The sequence below is a fragment of the Macrotis lagotis genome, chromosome 1 (assembly GCF_037893015.1).
Source record: "Macrotis lagotis isolate mMagLag1 chromosome 1, bilby.v1.9.chrom.fasta, whole genome shotgun sequence".
NCBI classification, from domain to species: Eukaryota; Metazoa; Chordata; class Mammalia; order Peramelemorphia; family Peramelidae; genus Macrotis; species Macrotis lagotis.
The window spans coordinates 873,799,011-873,813,847 of NC_133658.1; the positions used below are offsets into that span (position 1 = coordinate 873,799,011).

At 43.3% G+C, this 14,837-nt stretch overlaps 1 protein-coding gene across 1 annotated transcript in view; it reads right to left on the reverse strand.

Moving 5' to 3' along the window:
• Positions 1 to 2,349: 2,349 nt before the first annotated feature.
• The window catches only part of PAX7 (paired box 7), an 81,471-nt gene continuing 68,983 nt past the window's right edge, over positions 2,350 to 14,837 (reverse strand). Inside the window, exons 6-7 of the mRNA XM_074216796.1 lie at positions 11,871 to 12,117; positions 2,350 to 2,848 (exon numbers count right to left, since the gene is read on the reverse strand). Of these exons, the coding sequence (XP_074072897.1) occupies positions 2,733 to 2,848; positions 11,871 to 12,117 (363 nt within the window). The 3' untranslated portion in view covers positions 2,350 to 2,732. The remainder of the gene's footprint in view (positions 2,849 to 11,870; positions 12,118 to 14,837) is intronic.

Here is a 14,837-nt window from a genome sequence, read left to right on the forward strand (position 1 = left end):
CTGAGATAAGACAGCTTGGCTCCAATCCTTCTGGATCCCAGGATGAGATCTCCAGCAACCTGATAATGAAGATGATGTGATGATAAAAACGATGACAGTATAACCTTTATATCTATGGTGCTTTGGGGTTTGCAAATTACTTTCTTCACACCATTCCTAAGAGATAGGCAAAGGGTTATTATCCCCATTTTTACTGATTCCCATAGGATCCAATGAGGGCTGGAAGGGACCTTTGGGGTCATTTGGCCCCAACCTCTTCCTTTCCATAAAAAAAGAAACTGAGCCCCAGAGCATTTCAGTGGCTGTGAACCTCAGTCTCAAAGAGGATGAGTGACTTGCTCCAGATCACGCAGCAGTCAGATCTGGAGCTCAGATTTCTAAGTCTAAGTCTTCTATTCCATAGTGAAAGTTATGATAGTAGAAAATAGAGGATGGATAAGATGAAAGCTAAAAATATTAATGCAGTTGGTGATGATTCCAGAAAGATCCAGTGGAAGCCAGGAGCCTGAAACTTTCTCTCCAAAGCTGTGCTTTCAAAGGAACAGGGTTTAAGGAGGACTTTTAGAAGATCCTAGAAGGCAGGAGAAAGGCAACTTCTCCCTCATCTTTGGAGGTCAGGAGAATCCTACATCATTCTCATTAACCTTTCTTCAATATAGCTCCAATGGTCTCAAACCACAGCTCTGGTTATGTTGAACCTGAGAAATGGACCCAAGGGGTATGCTGGACAGACACGCTTCTGTTTCTGAACAGTGAACCTCTAAGCTCCCCATCTTCTTCATACTGGAAGTTGCTGCTTCAGGATAGGGTAGGGATCCCATCCCCTTCCCAATGAATGCTGAGAGAAACCAGGGAGTGGGTTTTCTTAGAGAGCAGGTGGCTACTGTTCATTTCATAAAGAGTACAGGAAATGAAAGGACTTGGCACGACTTGCGAGGAGTTCCCATTTGTGGGGATTTTTAACCATATCTGAGCCCCTGTGCATGCCTGGTCAATTGCCCTGGGAAGGAAAATCCCACAGGCAAGGCAACTCTTGACTGGGACTAGGAATAAAGAGAAAGAATAAAGGAAAGAGGGATCTTTGGGGGAGAAAAGATGTGGGCCCCTGCTGAAATGGACTTGGAGAAGTCTGTTGAGGATGGGGGTTTCAGCTACAGGTGTGATCTCAGGTGAGCCCACTGGACTCATGAGGCATATACAATTGTAACAAAGATCTAAGTATTTTCTCATCAGCCATCTCCCTCCCTACTTCCTTGTTCCCTCCCCTCTACCCCAGAAAATGGAAGATAAATCTAAAACCCAGAGTTCCCTTCTTAGCATCCTATATTTTGTGCACCTGCTCAAGTGGTCAGTCACTCTTGCAGGATCAGGTCCAGCCTGGCCTGAAGAAAACATTGTCGTCCTTTGCTGGGGGTACTGAAGTGTTTTTTGTTTCTGTTGATGTCCCATGGAAATCAGCAAACCAGTTTTGGGAAAGGACGGTACCCGGAGCTCAGAGCTTAAATCCAGAGCCCGTTATTTCTTGCTTATAGCTTCAGCATACAATGTCTCCAAGTACCAGTGACTTGAGTAAGGTCCTACTCTCTTGAGTGCCTTTCACTTTCTGAATGGCCTTCTCTGTGATATGTCAGAACTTGCCTCCTATGCCCCTGTGGGATTGTGAGTGATACTGATGCAAGCCCACTGAAGTTTCCAGAAGGTTTTCCCTTTAGGCTCAAAGTCTCTCCATGACCCTACCACCTGCCCTTGCATAGGGCATGCCCCAATATCCCTTATTAGCCATAACCAATTCAGGTCTCCTTCCTGAACCGGGCAGCTCCATCCCATCAGCCCATCCTAACCTCTCTGCCAAGGTTCTGTTGTTGGAAGGGTTAAAGGATTTGCGTTTTGATCATGCTTGTCTGGACAGATCATCAGCTTGGGAAAGGGAGAGCAGCATGTCTGGTTGGGTCTGGGTGCTCTCTCTCTTCATTCCCAGGGCCTTACTGGTCAAATGGCATCATCTGTATGGCAGGTGCCTCCTTGGAAACAGTTAACTTGTTACCCCCTTCATTTCATGTGGATTCCAAAGGTTCATAGGATTTGGAACTAGAAGGGCACCTTTGAGGTCATCTATCCTTGGTCCTTCATTTTCCAAATGAAGAAACAGAGACTCAGAAAGTAGAAATAACTTGACCAAAGTCACATACGTCATTCGTGGCAGTGTGAGGATTTGAACCCAGGGACACTAACTCCAAATCTAGTGCTCTTTCCACCATGCCAAGAGCTCCAGGATCCTATACCTTTGGAAGTGTCTTGCCTGCTGCACCCTCTGTGATGAGAAGCATTCATAAAGTCTATACATCGGAAGTGAAGGGAAGGGCCTTGGCTGAGACAGAAATCTTATAGAAGTCATAATTCAGCTTGGGTTCTACCCATTGCTTAAAGCAAGGTTAAGGGTGGGGGCAGGGGGTTAAATCAGTCCAGTTATCCAGCTGGGATTAAAATTGGGATCAAGGGGCAAAGGGAGATGCTGGCAGAGGGACTGCAATTGTATCCCTCATAGTCTATGGTCACAGATTTTTGTCAAAGGGTGGTGGCAAGTAAGAGACAGGGGCTTATTGGTCCCACTTCCTCAGAGGATGCATCAGTGGATCTGGGACTTGGGGTCAGAGAGGCACAGGGATGAGTATAGGAGAGGCTGGTGGGGGTAGGGGGGATACAGGAGTCAAGGGATAGGACACCCCAGAGCTTTAGTATGCTTGACCCGTTTCCACAGGCAGGAGCCCCAGCACAGCTGAGTGCTCGCCCAATTTCATCCGACGTTGTGTAGACAGGCTCACGTTCTTTGCCAGATAATCAACAGCAGCTAACAGGAAAAAAAAGGGAGAGAGGCAGATTTAGCAATTGATATTCTAATCTTACATCTCTATCCTCTATTCATCTAGTCTGACCAACCATCCATCTCTCTGCCCTCACATCTCCACCTATCCATCCATGCTTTTCTTCTTCCTTCCCTCCCTCTATCCATTTCTCCGTTCATTTAATCATTCATTCACCAGTCTACATATGGCACATAACAGACATCACAAAATATTTGAAAAGCTAGTATATTGATAAGGAATGATACTTGCTCTGCTTGACTTCTGGAGGCAGAAACAGGAACAATGGATAAGTTTTGCAGAGAGGTGGATTAAGAATTGAGGTCAAAGGAAAATATCCTAATAATGGAAACGGTATGAAAGATAAGTAAACTACCAAAGGAGGCAGTAGATTTCTTTTCACTAGAGGTCTTGCAGTCAAGATTGAGTGACTAATTGCTGAGTGTGGCATAGAGGAGATTCTGTATGATTCTACATTCCAACCAACCATCTATCCATCCATCCAACCATCTATCTATCCATCTATCATTCAATCCATTTATCTTTCCATCTATCTGTCTGTCCATCTGTTTATCCATCTATCTGTCAATCCATGCATCCATCCATCCATTCATCCAAGTCCAGAGAAAGGAATGAGCATGGTATTGGTACTTCAGACTCATCTTAGCTCAATCCCCACATTTTACAGATGAAAACCTGTGATCCAGAGAAATTAAATTATTTGCTCAAGATCACACAGGTGGCAGAAGTCAGAATTTGAACCCAGGTTCTCTGATTCTAGATTCAATGTTCTTTGTATTGTACCAAATTGCCTCAACATTTGAAATACTCAGGGAGTCATAGGAGATGGAAATTAAAAAAGGGAGGAATTAGTAAAATCTCTGAGGTCTCTAATGTCTAAATCAAATAGAAATGCAATAGAGAATCAACAACACTAAATATGGGTCCCGAGGAGGACCCATAGAAAGGAGGCAAATTTGATTGGTGTTGACTAGAATTTATTGTTTCAGATATTATACTTACTGCTGTGTGGGGGGGGGAGGTGTTGTAAAAAGACAAGCTCTCAAGGACTTCCCAGACTGTCTCATATAACATGTTTGCTGGCATGAGACCAATGACTGGATTGTGGCTCTTGAAGGGAATATACCTAACTCAAAAGCAAGAGGACAAGTAAAGATATAGGGTAAAGAGAGGGGGTAATGAGGTGGCATTATATATCCAAAAAGTATACTATATGAGGAAATTCAAGAATTGGTATGGCCAGGCATGTTGGAGAGAATTTGTTTAAAGATCAAAGGAGGAACAATCAAAAATGATTTTATCATTGGAGTCTATTCTAGACAACCAGGACAAAAAAAGAGAAAATAGATGGGGAGTTTGGGAAATAGATCACGTCTGGCAAAGAGGCATGAAATAATTAGGATGAAGGACTTCTATGATCCAGACATCTGCTAAAGTTCTCTCTTAGTCAAAAACAGAATAATGAGCAACGTCTTGACTTGACTTAATGATCATTTCATCTTTCCAAAGGTGAAACAAGGAGAAATTCAAAATTTGATTATCTCTAAGAGGGAGAAAACTGGTTGCTGGAATAGAAATGATAGGAATATTGGAGGGAAGTTTGTGATAAAGGAGAGAAAGAGTAGGCAGAATATAACATACACCCTAGATTTGGGGGAAAGAAGGTTTCAAAGGATTCAGCAGAAGGTTAGTAGAAGCAGGTGGACCAAAATTCTATAGAAGGGATATTGACTGGGGAGAAAGTGACAAAAGGAAGTGATGTGATGAAGAAAAACCCCAGCAACAAAATCACCCACCAATCCAAGATTTTTAAAGAGACATATGTACAGAAGTTGGAAATAAAAGCTGATGAAAACAAAGAATAATGTCATGTCATTCTGTAAAAGTAGTTTCAGGCAATGTAAAGAATAATAGACTGATTTCTGTGGGGGTTAGGGGGAGGGAAGCAAGATTAGGGGAAAGTTTATAAAATTCAAAATAAATAAATAAATTTATTTTTTTTCGGGTTTTTTTGCAAGTCAAATGGGGTTAAGTGACTTGCCCAAGGCCACACAACTAGGTAATTATTAAGTGTCTGAGACTGGATTTGAACTCAGGTACTCCTGACTTCAGGGCCAGTGCTCTAGCCACTGCACCACCCAGCCGCCCCTAATAAATAAATTTTATAAAAAAATTTTGAAGTGGTTTCAGTACTGCAAAGGTCAGAATGAGCTTTAGCTGCAGAGTGAAGCATGACAAAAATAGTTTTGCAAAAGCTATGAAGGAAAAGGGTTCTGAATAGAAGACCAGTCTCCAAATCAGGAAGCCCTGGGTTCAAATCCTGCCTTTGAAACATCTGGGTCAGAGGCAGCTAGGTGGCAAAGTGCATAGAGCACCAGCCTTGGAGTCAGAAGGATATGAGTTCAAATCTAGCCCCAGATACTTAATAATTGCCTAGCTATGTGACCTTGGGCAAGTCACTTAACCCCATTGCCTTGAAAACACCGCCCCCCCCCCAAAAAGAAACATATGGGTTGTATGACATGCAACAAGTCCTTTAACTCTCTCTGTGCTCCAGACATCTTTCCAAGACTAAAAGTTGGGGAGAAGGTACTGATCTGCATTGGAAGAGGGAGTTTTCTCATCTGAGAGATATCCATAACAAACAAATCACAGTTAATCCCTATCCCAATATAGAAAAAACTCTGGGATTAAAGAAGGGCCTAGAGAATAAGGGAAGCTAGTTGGTGCACTGGTGAGAGCACCAGACTTGGAGTCAGGATGATCTGAGCTCAAATCCAACTTCAGTACACACTGGCTATGTTACTTTAGACAAGTCACTTCACCCTGTTCGCCTCAGTTTCTTCATCTGTAAAATAAACCGGTGAAGGAATGGCAAACCACTCTAATATCTTTGCCAAGAACATCCTAAATGAGGTCACAAAAAGTCAGACATGACTGAAACAATGAACAGCAACAGAGAGAATAAGTAGATTAATACAGGACTGGAAATGACAAAAAGGAAAGAAAATAGTTCATTAAGTTTGATTTTGACTCCAGGAGAAATTCAAGAAACTATTATTTTAAAAATATGTTTAATGAATATTTAGCAATGGAAACAATAATCATGGAGAACTGGAGTAGCTTCATCCATTGAAGGTCATTCCAGAATAACCTTCATAATGCATTTAATTGAGTATTGTGTTATTGTGTTATTATTGTGGGGGGGAAATGGATCAATGGGGCTAAATGACAGTAGCTAGATTTGGAACTGATTCATTGACTGGGTTCATAATATAAATACTTCTGCTGAAAGTAGGTATGAAATCACCCAGAAATCTGTGCTTGGCCCTATCTATAAAGTCCAATGCCTTGGATTGAAGTATAGATGGCATGCTCCTCAAATCTGCATTTGAATCAAAGTTGAGAGGGAGAACTAATTCAATGGATGGAAGAATCAGATTGCCCAAAGTTCTCAACAGGTTAGAATTTTGGGTTGAGCTGAACAAGATAAAAAATACAATCCTGACTCTGGGTTCAAGATATTTATACAACAATTATAAGATGGAGGAGACATGAGTAGACTAATTTGTCTACAAAAGGTCTGGAGATTGTAATGGACTTCAATAATGTCACTATGAATCAATAGGTTAAAAGACAATCTCATGTAACCTTGGACTGGATTAAGAGAAGTATGACTATCACATATGGATCATTATGGCCAGTTCTGGGCACTATATTTTAGGAAGGACTTTGATAAACCAGAGAGTGACCCTAGGGAAACAAAAATGATTATGCAGGTTTTAAATCTATGCCATAGGAGGACTGATGGAAGTAACTGGGAAGGAAGGCCCAAGATATGATCATGATAGGTATCTTTAAGAACTAAAGAGCTGACATATTCAAGGGCAGAATTAGGAGCAATAGGTTGAACCTACAGAAAGGCATCCTGGAGCTAACTGTCAGAAAACTCTTCCTTACAATTGAGTTAACCCCAAATTGGATGGGTTGCCTTCATATGTTGCCAAGGATTAGATGGTCACCGAGGTCACTTCCACTTCTCAGAGTCTGTGATTGTGATTCAGTTTTTGACATGTTGAATTTGAGCAAGGACTGGAGCTTTCCAGTGACTGGTGGATCATGATCATATGAAGGCCAGGGGGAGGGGGGACAGATGGAACTAAAGGAGAAACTCCAATGACTCTTGCCCTCCTTTGTCTTCTCCACCAAGTCAACCCTTTGAGGCCTCCTCAAGATGCTTGCTTGCCCAGGGAAGCTTTCCTAGACTAAGGCACCCCATACCGTGATCTTTTCCTGGCTCTAAATGTTCTTCACATTCCTCTGCTACTCCCTGGTTCATACAGTACTCAGCACCATGTTCTACGCAGTTGTGCATAATACATATTGTTTGAATGAATGAACTTTTTCATATTCTCCCCTGCTTGTTTCATGGGGGCTCCCAGAGAAACAAGGACCTGGACTGATTATTCTCTTCCATCCCAGACAGCACCCCTTGGACCCAGAGGATCTGCTGGATTCGTGTTGATTGAGCTGGAGTGACTTGGATGAATGTGACAACCACTGGACTTTTCCAAACCCTGGGCCAACTTGAAGGACAACTAATCCTGAACCACGGTGTGTCTCCCCCTTGACAGGGACGACAGGAGGGGGACAGGAAGGGCAGGACTGTGACATTCCTCATTAGGGGCCTCAGTCAAACCTTCTCTCTGTCTCGTTGTCTCTCGATATGTCTCTCTCCCTCTGCCTCTCCCTCTTTTCCTGGCTATAAACGCCTCAAATTAGATTAATCAGGAGTTGGCAGGAGATGCGGAGGGCCGGTGCCAGTGAGTAAACAAATCTCAGCCGTCACTGCCTCGTCAGCCTCCGGCCCCAAAGGAGGTCCCTTCTAGACACAAATTCTTATTAGACTTGTCATATCTATTAAAATTCTTTTCACACTTCTGCGTTCTATCAGCAGCACCATTAGCTCGGCCCTGGCCTTTGGGAACCGCCAGGACTATATTAATCTGGCATCCGCCCCCTTCCACCCCCCAACCCCCCCTCCTACTCCCTAAGAAATGGAGGACAGAGGAATGAAAGGATGGCTAGATGGACAGATCATTTCTGGGTGTGCTTGGTAGAGAATGGGACAGCATCAAAAGAAGCAACTTCAGCTAGAATTTTGTCCCAGAACATAACAATGATTTGTATATAAGTGTGAATCATGAAACAGTACATATTTACAAAGAGATTGACAGAGTAGGGAGGGTCCTTAGAACACAGAATGTCAGAGCTGGGAGGGTCCTTAGAACACAGGATGTCAGAGTTGGGAGACCTTTGAAAACTGCTTCTGGCCTAATCAGTTTGCTTTTGAAGGAAAAATGAGGAGTCTGGTTCAGAAGGTAACAGTTTCTGAATTGAAAAATAAGTTCCCAGCTTACATTGAAGATTGGTGTGAAGATTGATATGGGAATGATGGCAAAGTATTGAAGGAGGGCATTCTTGCCCCCAAAATTTGTACCAGGGTAATAGAAGGATCTTACAGGACTTTGAATTCTGAAAAAAAAATAAAGATTTCCCAAGACCCACTCTTCTGGGACTGAACTCTTTTTCAGTTTATGGTAGTAGAGTGTGCTGTGATATGGGGCTTGGGATCAGTTAATCACCTGGAAGAATTAGGGAAAAATCAGGGGAGGGGAGGAACTGTAGTGTAGTGGAAATAGCATCCACTGGAGATTTGAAGTCATTTAAAAAAAATTCAACACAGAAACAAAGAAACTCAGATCAAGGTCAGTGTTCACTGTTACTGTTTAAAGGTCATACATAGTCCCTTTTCTGTTAACAATCAACAAACTCACTTGGAATTTTTTCTTGAGGAAGGGACGTGTTGATGATGTATACCCTCGCCCCTTTAGTATCAAAAAAATGTTAAATAAATATTTGCTATGTGATAGGTACTGGGCTAAGGGAGTTACTTTGGATACCTGTTTGTCAACTTTATGTGTGTGTGTGTATGTGTGTATGTAATATATATATAATATAAATAAATATATGTGTGTGCATATATAATATATAAAAATAAAAATATATGTATATATAATATATAAAAATAAATATATATGTGTGTATATAACATATATTATACATACATGTGTGTGTGTGTCCCCACCCCCTTTGTACAAAAAATGTGTTAATTACTTGCTGCATAATAGGTACTAGGCTAATAAGGAAGTTACTTCAGATGTCAAGTTCAGATGTGCCTGTTTGTCAAGATTATTTTATATATTTAATATATTACATATTATATATTATAATGTAATATATTAATATTATATATAATACATATATACGACACACATATATTTGTATATATATATGTCAGTATATATACCCCCACCCTCTCTGGACAAAAAAAGTATAAATTAATGACTTGCTACATGATAGGTGCTGAGTTAATAAGGAAGTTACTTCAGATGTTAAGTTCAGATGTCCCTGTTTGTCAAGACATGTATAATATGTGTGTATATTACGTATATATTATATATTATATGCAAGATATCTTATGGATATATGTGCATACATCAAATAATTTTGAAGTAAAAATGCAAAAGAAAGAAGGAGGAGGAGGAGGAGGAGGAGGAGGAGGAGGAGGAAGAGGAGGAGGAGGAGGAGGGAATGTGCCGGTATCACAAGCAGGAGACTAGGCTTGGGTGCCAGTATTTAGCAGTGTGGTGACTCTGGCCCCTTCTCTGTAAGCCTCAGTTTTGTGGTCTGTAAAATGACCGGGTCTCTCAAGCGCCCCCCGACTCTGACGTCCCCTTCTAAGCTGCCTCTGGGCTTTGCCATGACACGGTGCCTCCCAGTTCTGCTCCCCGGGGTTCCGGGGCTCCTCCCCATTCCGACCGCCCTGTCCCGAAGTCCACAGGTACCGGCTCCCAAGATCCCATTGGACTTTGCAGCACCCTTTCCCAGGGCTCTGCCAGTCCTCGTTCTAGGGCCCTTTCCTCCCTCCTCTCCGTGCCCCAAGCCTTCACCCAGAGCTGACGTTCTAAGGCCCCCCAAGCCCTGTCTCTTCCATCCCTCTCTCACGTGTGTCCCAAGCCCTGGCCAGACTCCGGGGTTCTATGGTTCTTGGGAAGCTCGGGAATGGGGGGGCATCTAGAGCTGAAGGCGATTAGATGGAACCCCCCAATCCTGGCGACAACCCCAGAGTGGGGCAGACTGTCCAGAGATGGAATGAATAGCATGGGGCAGGACTGAGGGGGGCTTCCTGGCCCACATCCTCCAGGCGGTTTCTCTAAACCAGACAGGCCCTCCTTTCTGCCCTGCTCCCCATTCTCCCCAGCCCGCATCCTTTCCCCTTTTGATCTCCCTGGATCCTTTCTTCCTCCCTCTCTCACTCCACCAAGGCGGGGGGGGGGGGGAGCTAATTTTATTTCCTAGCCGGGCTTTATTTTCTATGCCTCGGTCTGCGGGCGCACACGGGGTGTGACTAACCCGGGCCGGGGGCGTCGGGGCCAGGCCTCGCTCTCCGAATTGGTTTCGGGTCTTGATCATTAACATGTGTCCGGCTCCACCAGTCTCCCCCCCCCTCCCCGATCGGGAGCAAGGGGAAGGTCAGGGGGTCGCCGTTCCAGCTCCCTCCAAAAAACCACAGGAGCGGGGCAGGCAGAGCCCCCCCAACACCCCCCCCAGGAGATCGGGGGTCGAAAGCTGCTCTTGATCCCCCGGCAGCCGGTTCCCATTTAGTTAGAGAAATTAAGGACATTAAAGGGGCGTTGTGGGGTTTGTGTACGATTGGTGGGGTGGCGTGGGGGGGAGGTGCAGTCCCGGGTCACCGAGGACAAGTTAAGGAGGGGGGGCCGGGGAAGGATACACCTTTAACCCCAGCCGGGTCTCCCCGGGTTGCCACACGTCGTTCTGATTAGTTTGACACCAGCAGGTGAAGCTGCCTGGGCTGGGGAGGGCTGGGGAGGGCTGGGGAGGGGGGCCCGAGGCTCCGGGGACAGAAGGATAATCACTCCCATTTCTATAACGCTTTCGAGTTTACAAAGTACTTTCCTCTTTGATAACCCCAGGAAATGGATTTTTCCCCTCCCAATTTTCCACAAGTTCCCCACTTTTCAGAAACTGGGGCTCAGAATGGACCAGAGGAGGCAGATCTGGCCACATCATGTGAGGAAACTGAGGGCTTGAGCAGGGAAGGCTCCTGTTGCTGGCCTTCTTACTTTAACTCTCCTGTTAGATCTATTCTATTATTCTTTCCCCAAGACTACCCAACTGATAGATAGCTGAGACTCCAACCCAAAGCTCTTCCCCATCGTGCCAAGATGGCTTTCATTTGGAAACCAAAGGAGGGAAGGGACTTGCCCAAGATCACACAATTAGGCTTTTCTGACTCTGAGTCCACATTTCCCACAGCAGACCCTATTTTCATCCTTCTCCAGGCCTCTTTCCCAAATCCTAATGGCCCCGGAGTTAGTCCTGATGGGTAGGGATGCAGTGGGGTATACACCTCAAGAATGGAGAAGACTCAGCCAAAGAAATAAGAAATGCAGAGGACTGAAGGGGGAAGAGGAGGGCTGGGGTCAGATGGCTGGACTGTGAAAACAGATGATAAAGAGAAGGTCTCCAGTACAGAAGGGGGGGCAAGAGTGAAATCTCTGAAAATCCTCTAGGATGTGTTCTGAAGGACAAAGACTATGGTTTTTTTTTATAGTCTCCTAGTCCTCATTCTGCCCAGCATGGGGCCTTACACAGAGTAAATGCCTGATAAATATTTCTTAAATGAATGAATGAATGCTTGAATGCACAAATGGATGAAAGAATGGTTTACTGATTGGGTGAATGAAGGTTTGGGTGAGTCAGTGAATTAATAGTAGCAATTGCCTCTTTAAAGGAGTCGTAAGTTTAGGGAGACAGGGGTTAGAATGCTGGGGCATGGTGAAACACCAAGTCGGATCGGGGTAAGAATCCCTATAGGCAGAGAGGGGGAAGAGATGCACTCACTCTGTCCATACTGGCCATACTGGTAGCCAGCCACAGGGTCCACACTGTAGCCAGTGGTGCTGTAGGTGGGGGGGCAGTAGGACTGCGAAGTGGGAAGGCTGTCCACGGACTTGATAGAATCACTGCGTTGGCTGCAGCTGGCTGAAATGGAGTTGGCGGTGTCCAGACCCCCATGCAGTGGGGAGATAGAGAAGTCAGCCTGGGGTTGTGGGGGTACCCCACTTGGGTTGCTCAGGATACTCATCACCTGAAAAGGAACAAAAGCTTGAGAATGAGTGAAGATATGAAGGGGTCCAATGAAACTTACTCATAAGGAATCGGCTATAGGTCTAAGAGATTTGGCATGATGCTTTCAAATACCCCATGTGGCAAAAGTCAGCCATCAGGGCATGAGAATGCCAATGACCTCTGAGATATGTGTGGAGGTCTTTTGTCATCTTCTACTTCTATCCCTCTGTCTTGGAATACCTTCCCTTCTATCCTATCCACTTATCCTAAAAATGATGGTGACTATGGTAGTGGTCCTGAGGACCTGCTGGTGGCAATGATTTTAATAAAAGAACCAATATATACAATTCATTAAAGTTTTCTAAGTGATTTATATATGTAGGCTCATTTTAGGCTCCTAATAATGGCTTCAGGGAACTGTTACAAATATTATTTCCATTTTACAGATGAAAAAATTGTGACTCATTGATCTGACCCAGGGTCATCCGTAAGTAGCAAAGGTTGCATTTGAACCCCAGTCTCTCTTGAATCTACTATCCACTATGCCCTACTTATCGACACTTATTTTTTATGTTATTATTAGTAATAATCATTTTTATGCTGTTGAGGGCTATGGTGACCATAATGATTGTGGTGATTGGGATGATATTCCCAGTGGTGGAAATGATGATGGTGAACATAGGGACCATGATAGTGAGAGCAGTGCTTTTGAGCTGAGCTGGGCTGGGGATCATCCTCATACTCTCTGACCCATTCTGCACAGCCAGGCATGTCTCTGAGACAGTTGTAGGGGTTAAAAGGAATTGGGGGATAGAGTGAAGTAGAATACAGAGTGCTAGTCTGGAAGTCCATAAGACCTAAGTATGAATCCTGTCTCTGGCAACCTCCTAGTCATGTGACAATGGGCAAGTCACTTAACATCTCCGAGGCTTAGTTTCTACAGCTGCAAGATGAGGGGAACAATAGCTACATTGCCAGCTTCATAGGGATGTTGTGATGGAATGCTTTATAAATTTTAAATCATTGTGTAAACATGAAATAATGTAGCCAAAAGTGAGGAGGTAAAGAGTACAATGTGTGCAGAATTATCCAACAGATACTGAGGTCTTACTGGAATAAATGGTCCATATCATAGGTGAGAGAGTTGTCATCTATATAATTATTCTGGCATTTATACAAGGCTTTAAAATGTGAAATAGCTTCATTTGGTGGGCCTCAGTTTCCCCATCTAGAAAATGAGGGGGTTGGACAACTCCAACTACTTGAATGAGCTAGAAGTCAACAATTCTGTTCCTTCTGGTGAGATGATGACCATCTAACTTCTTTTCCTTTTCACCTTTCCCCCTTTGGTGTCCTTGCTTTTGTTTAATATACTACTTCTTGGTATATTAACAGCATTAACTCAAAAACAATCTCTTTTTTTCCATCATCCTGCTGTTGCCTCCTAACCGTCCTATAGGTCTTATCATCTGCTCTGTCTCTTCTTGGGCACTATTATCTGATCTATGACAATAATTGAAAATCCCTTGGGCCTTGCCATCCACTCCGCTGCAGAAACCTTAGGGCTTCTAGTCCTTTTCAACCATCTACTTTAAACCTGCAAAGAATTATTTCCTCCCATTCTAGTGTGAGCTCCTTGAGGGCAGGGATTGTCTGGATTTTTCTATTTGGTACACAGCAAGCACTTAATAAATTTTTTTTCTTTCATTCATTCATTCACTAATGATTTTTAAAGGGCCTCTGAGCTCTGAAAAATCAATATTCTAATATTCTATGTCTTATCCTCCCTTATAACTCTGACATTTATCCGATGTTCAAAGGTCCCTTCTGGCTTTAATTGAGCTTAAATCCAATTCCTTGCAAAGCTCCAGAGCATTATTGTTGAAGGGGTGGTTTGTCAGAAAAGGGAAATATTGATCACTAAGAAATATCATAACTTATTCAAAAATAGATTATGTCAGAATAACTATTTCTCTTTTTGCCATTTCCTTTTGAACTGGTAGATAATGGAGTAATGGCCATAGATGTGATGCCTAGATTTCAGAGAAGTTCCAAACAATCTCCAATATTCTCTTTTTAGAGTAAGGGAGAGATGTGAACCAGATTCTCTTTATGTTAGGATTCTGTACTAGTTGAATGACTGGACTTAAAGAAGACTCACTAATGGGGTTGATGCTAACTTTGTATTATTCTTATGAACATTTGTAATGGAACAGTTGTTCGAAGGCAAGAGCTGTCATTTTCAAATTCTTTTTATCTCCAACAGAAAACATTACAACTGGCAAACAGTAGGCACTTAATAAATGTTGGAAGTTAATGGAGATTGGCAAAGAGATTAGATTTATTTTGCTTAGCTCCAGAAGGAAGAACTAGGAAGAACCAGTAAAATTTGCAGGAAGAATCGGGATCAATTTCCTAATACTCAGAACTGTCCAAAAGTTTCAGAATGAGTTGATTTGGGAGGTAATGGTTTGTCATTTACCAGGTGTCTTTAAACAGAATCTAGGGAATTGCTTTGAGGAAGAGATTATGAAAAGAATTTCTATGCAGAATGAACAGATGACCTCTGAGTCCTTTTCCACTCTAGCAGTCTATAATTCTATGGTCTTAAGAAGCCTTCAAACTTTTGACCTGGGTTCTAAGGGTCTTCCCAGTTCTGATATTCTGTATTCTAAGGGTCCTCCCAGCTCTCATATTCTGTATTCTAAGGTCCTCCCAGCTCTGACATTCTGGGTTCTA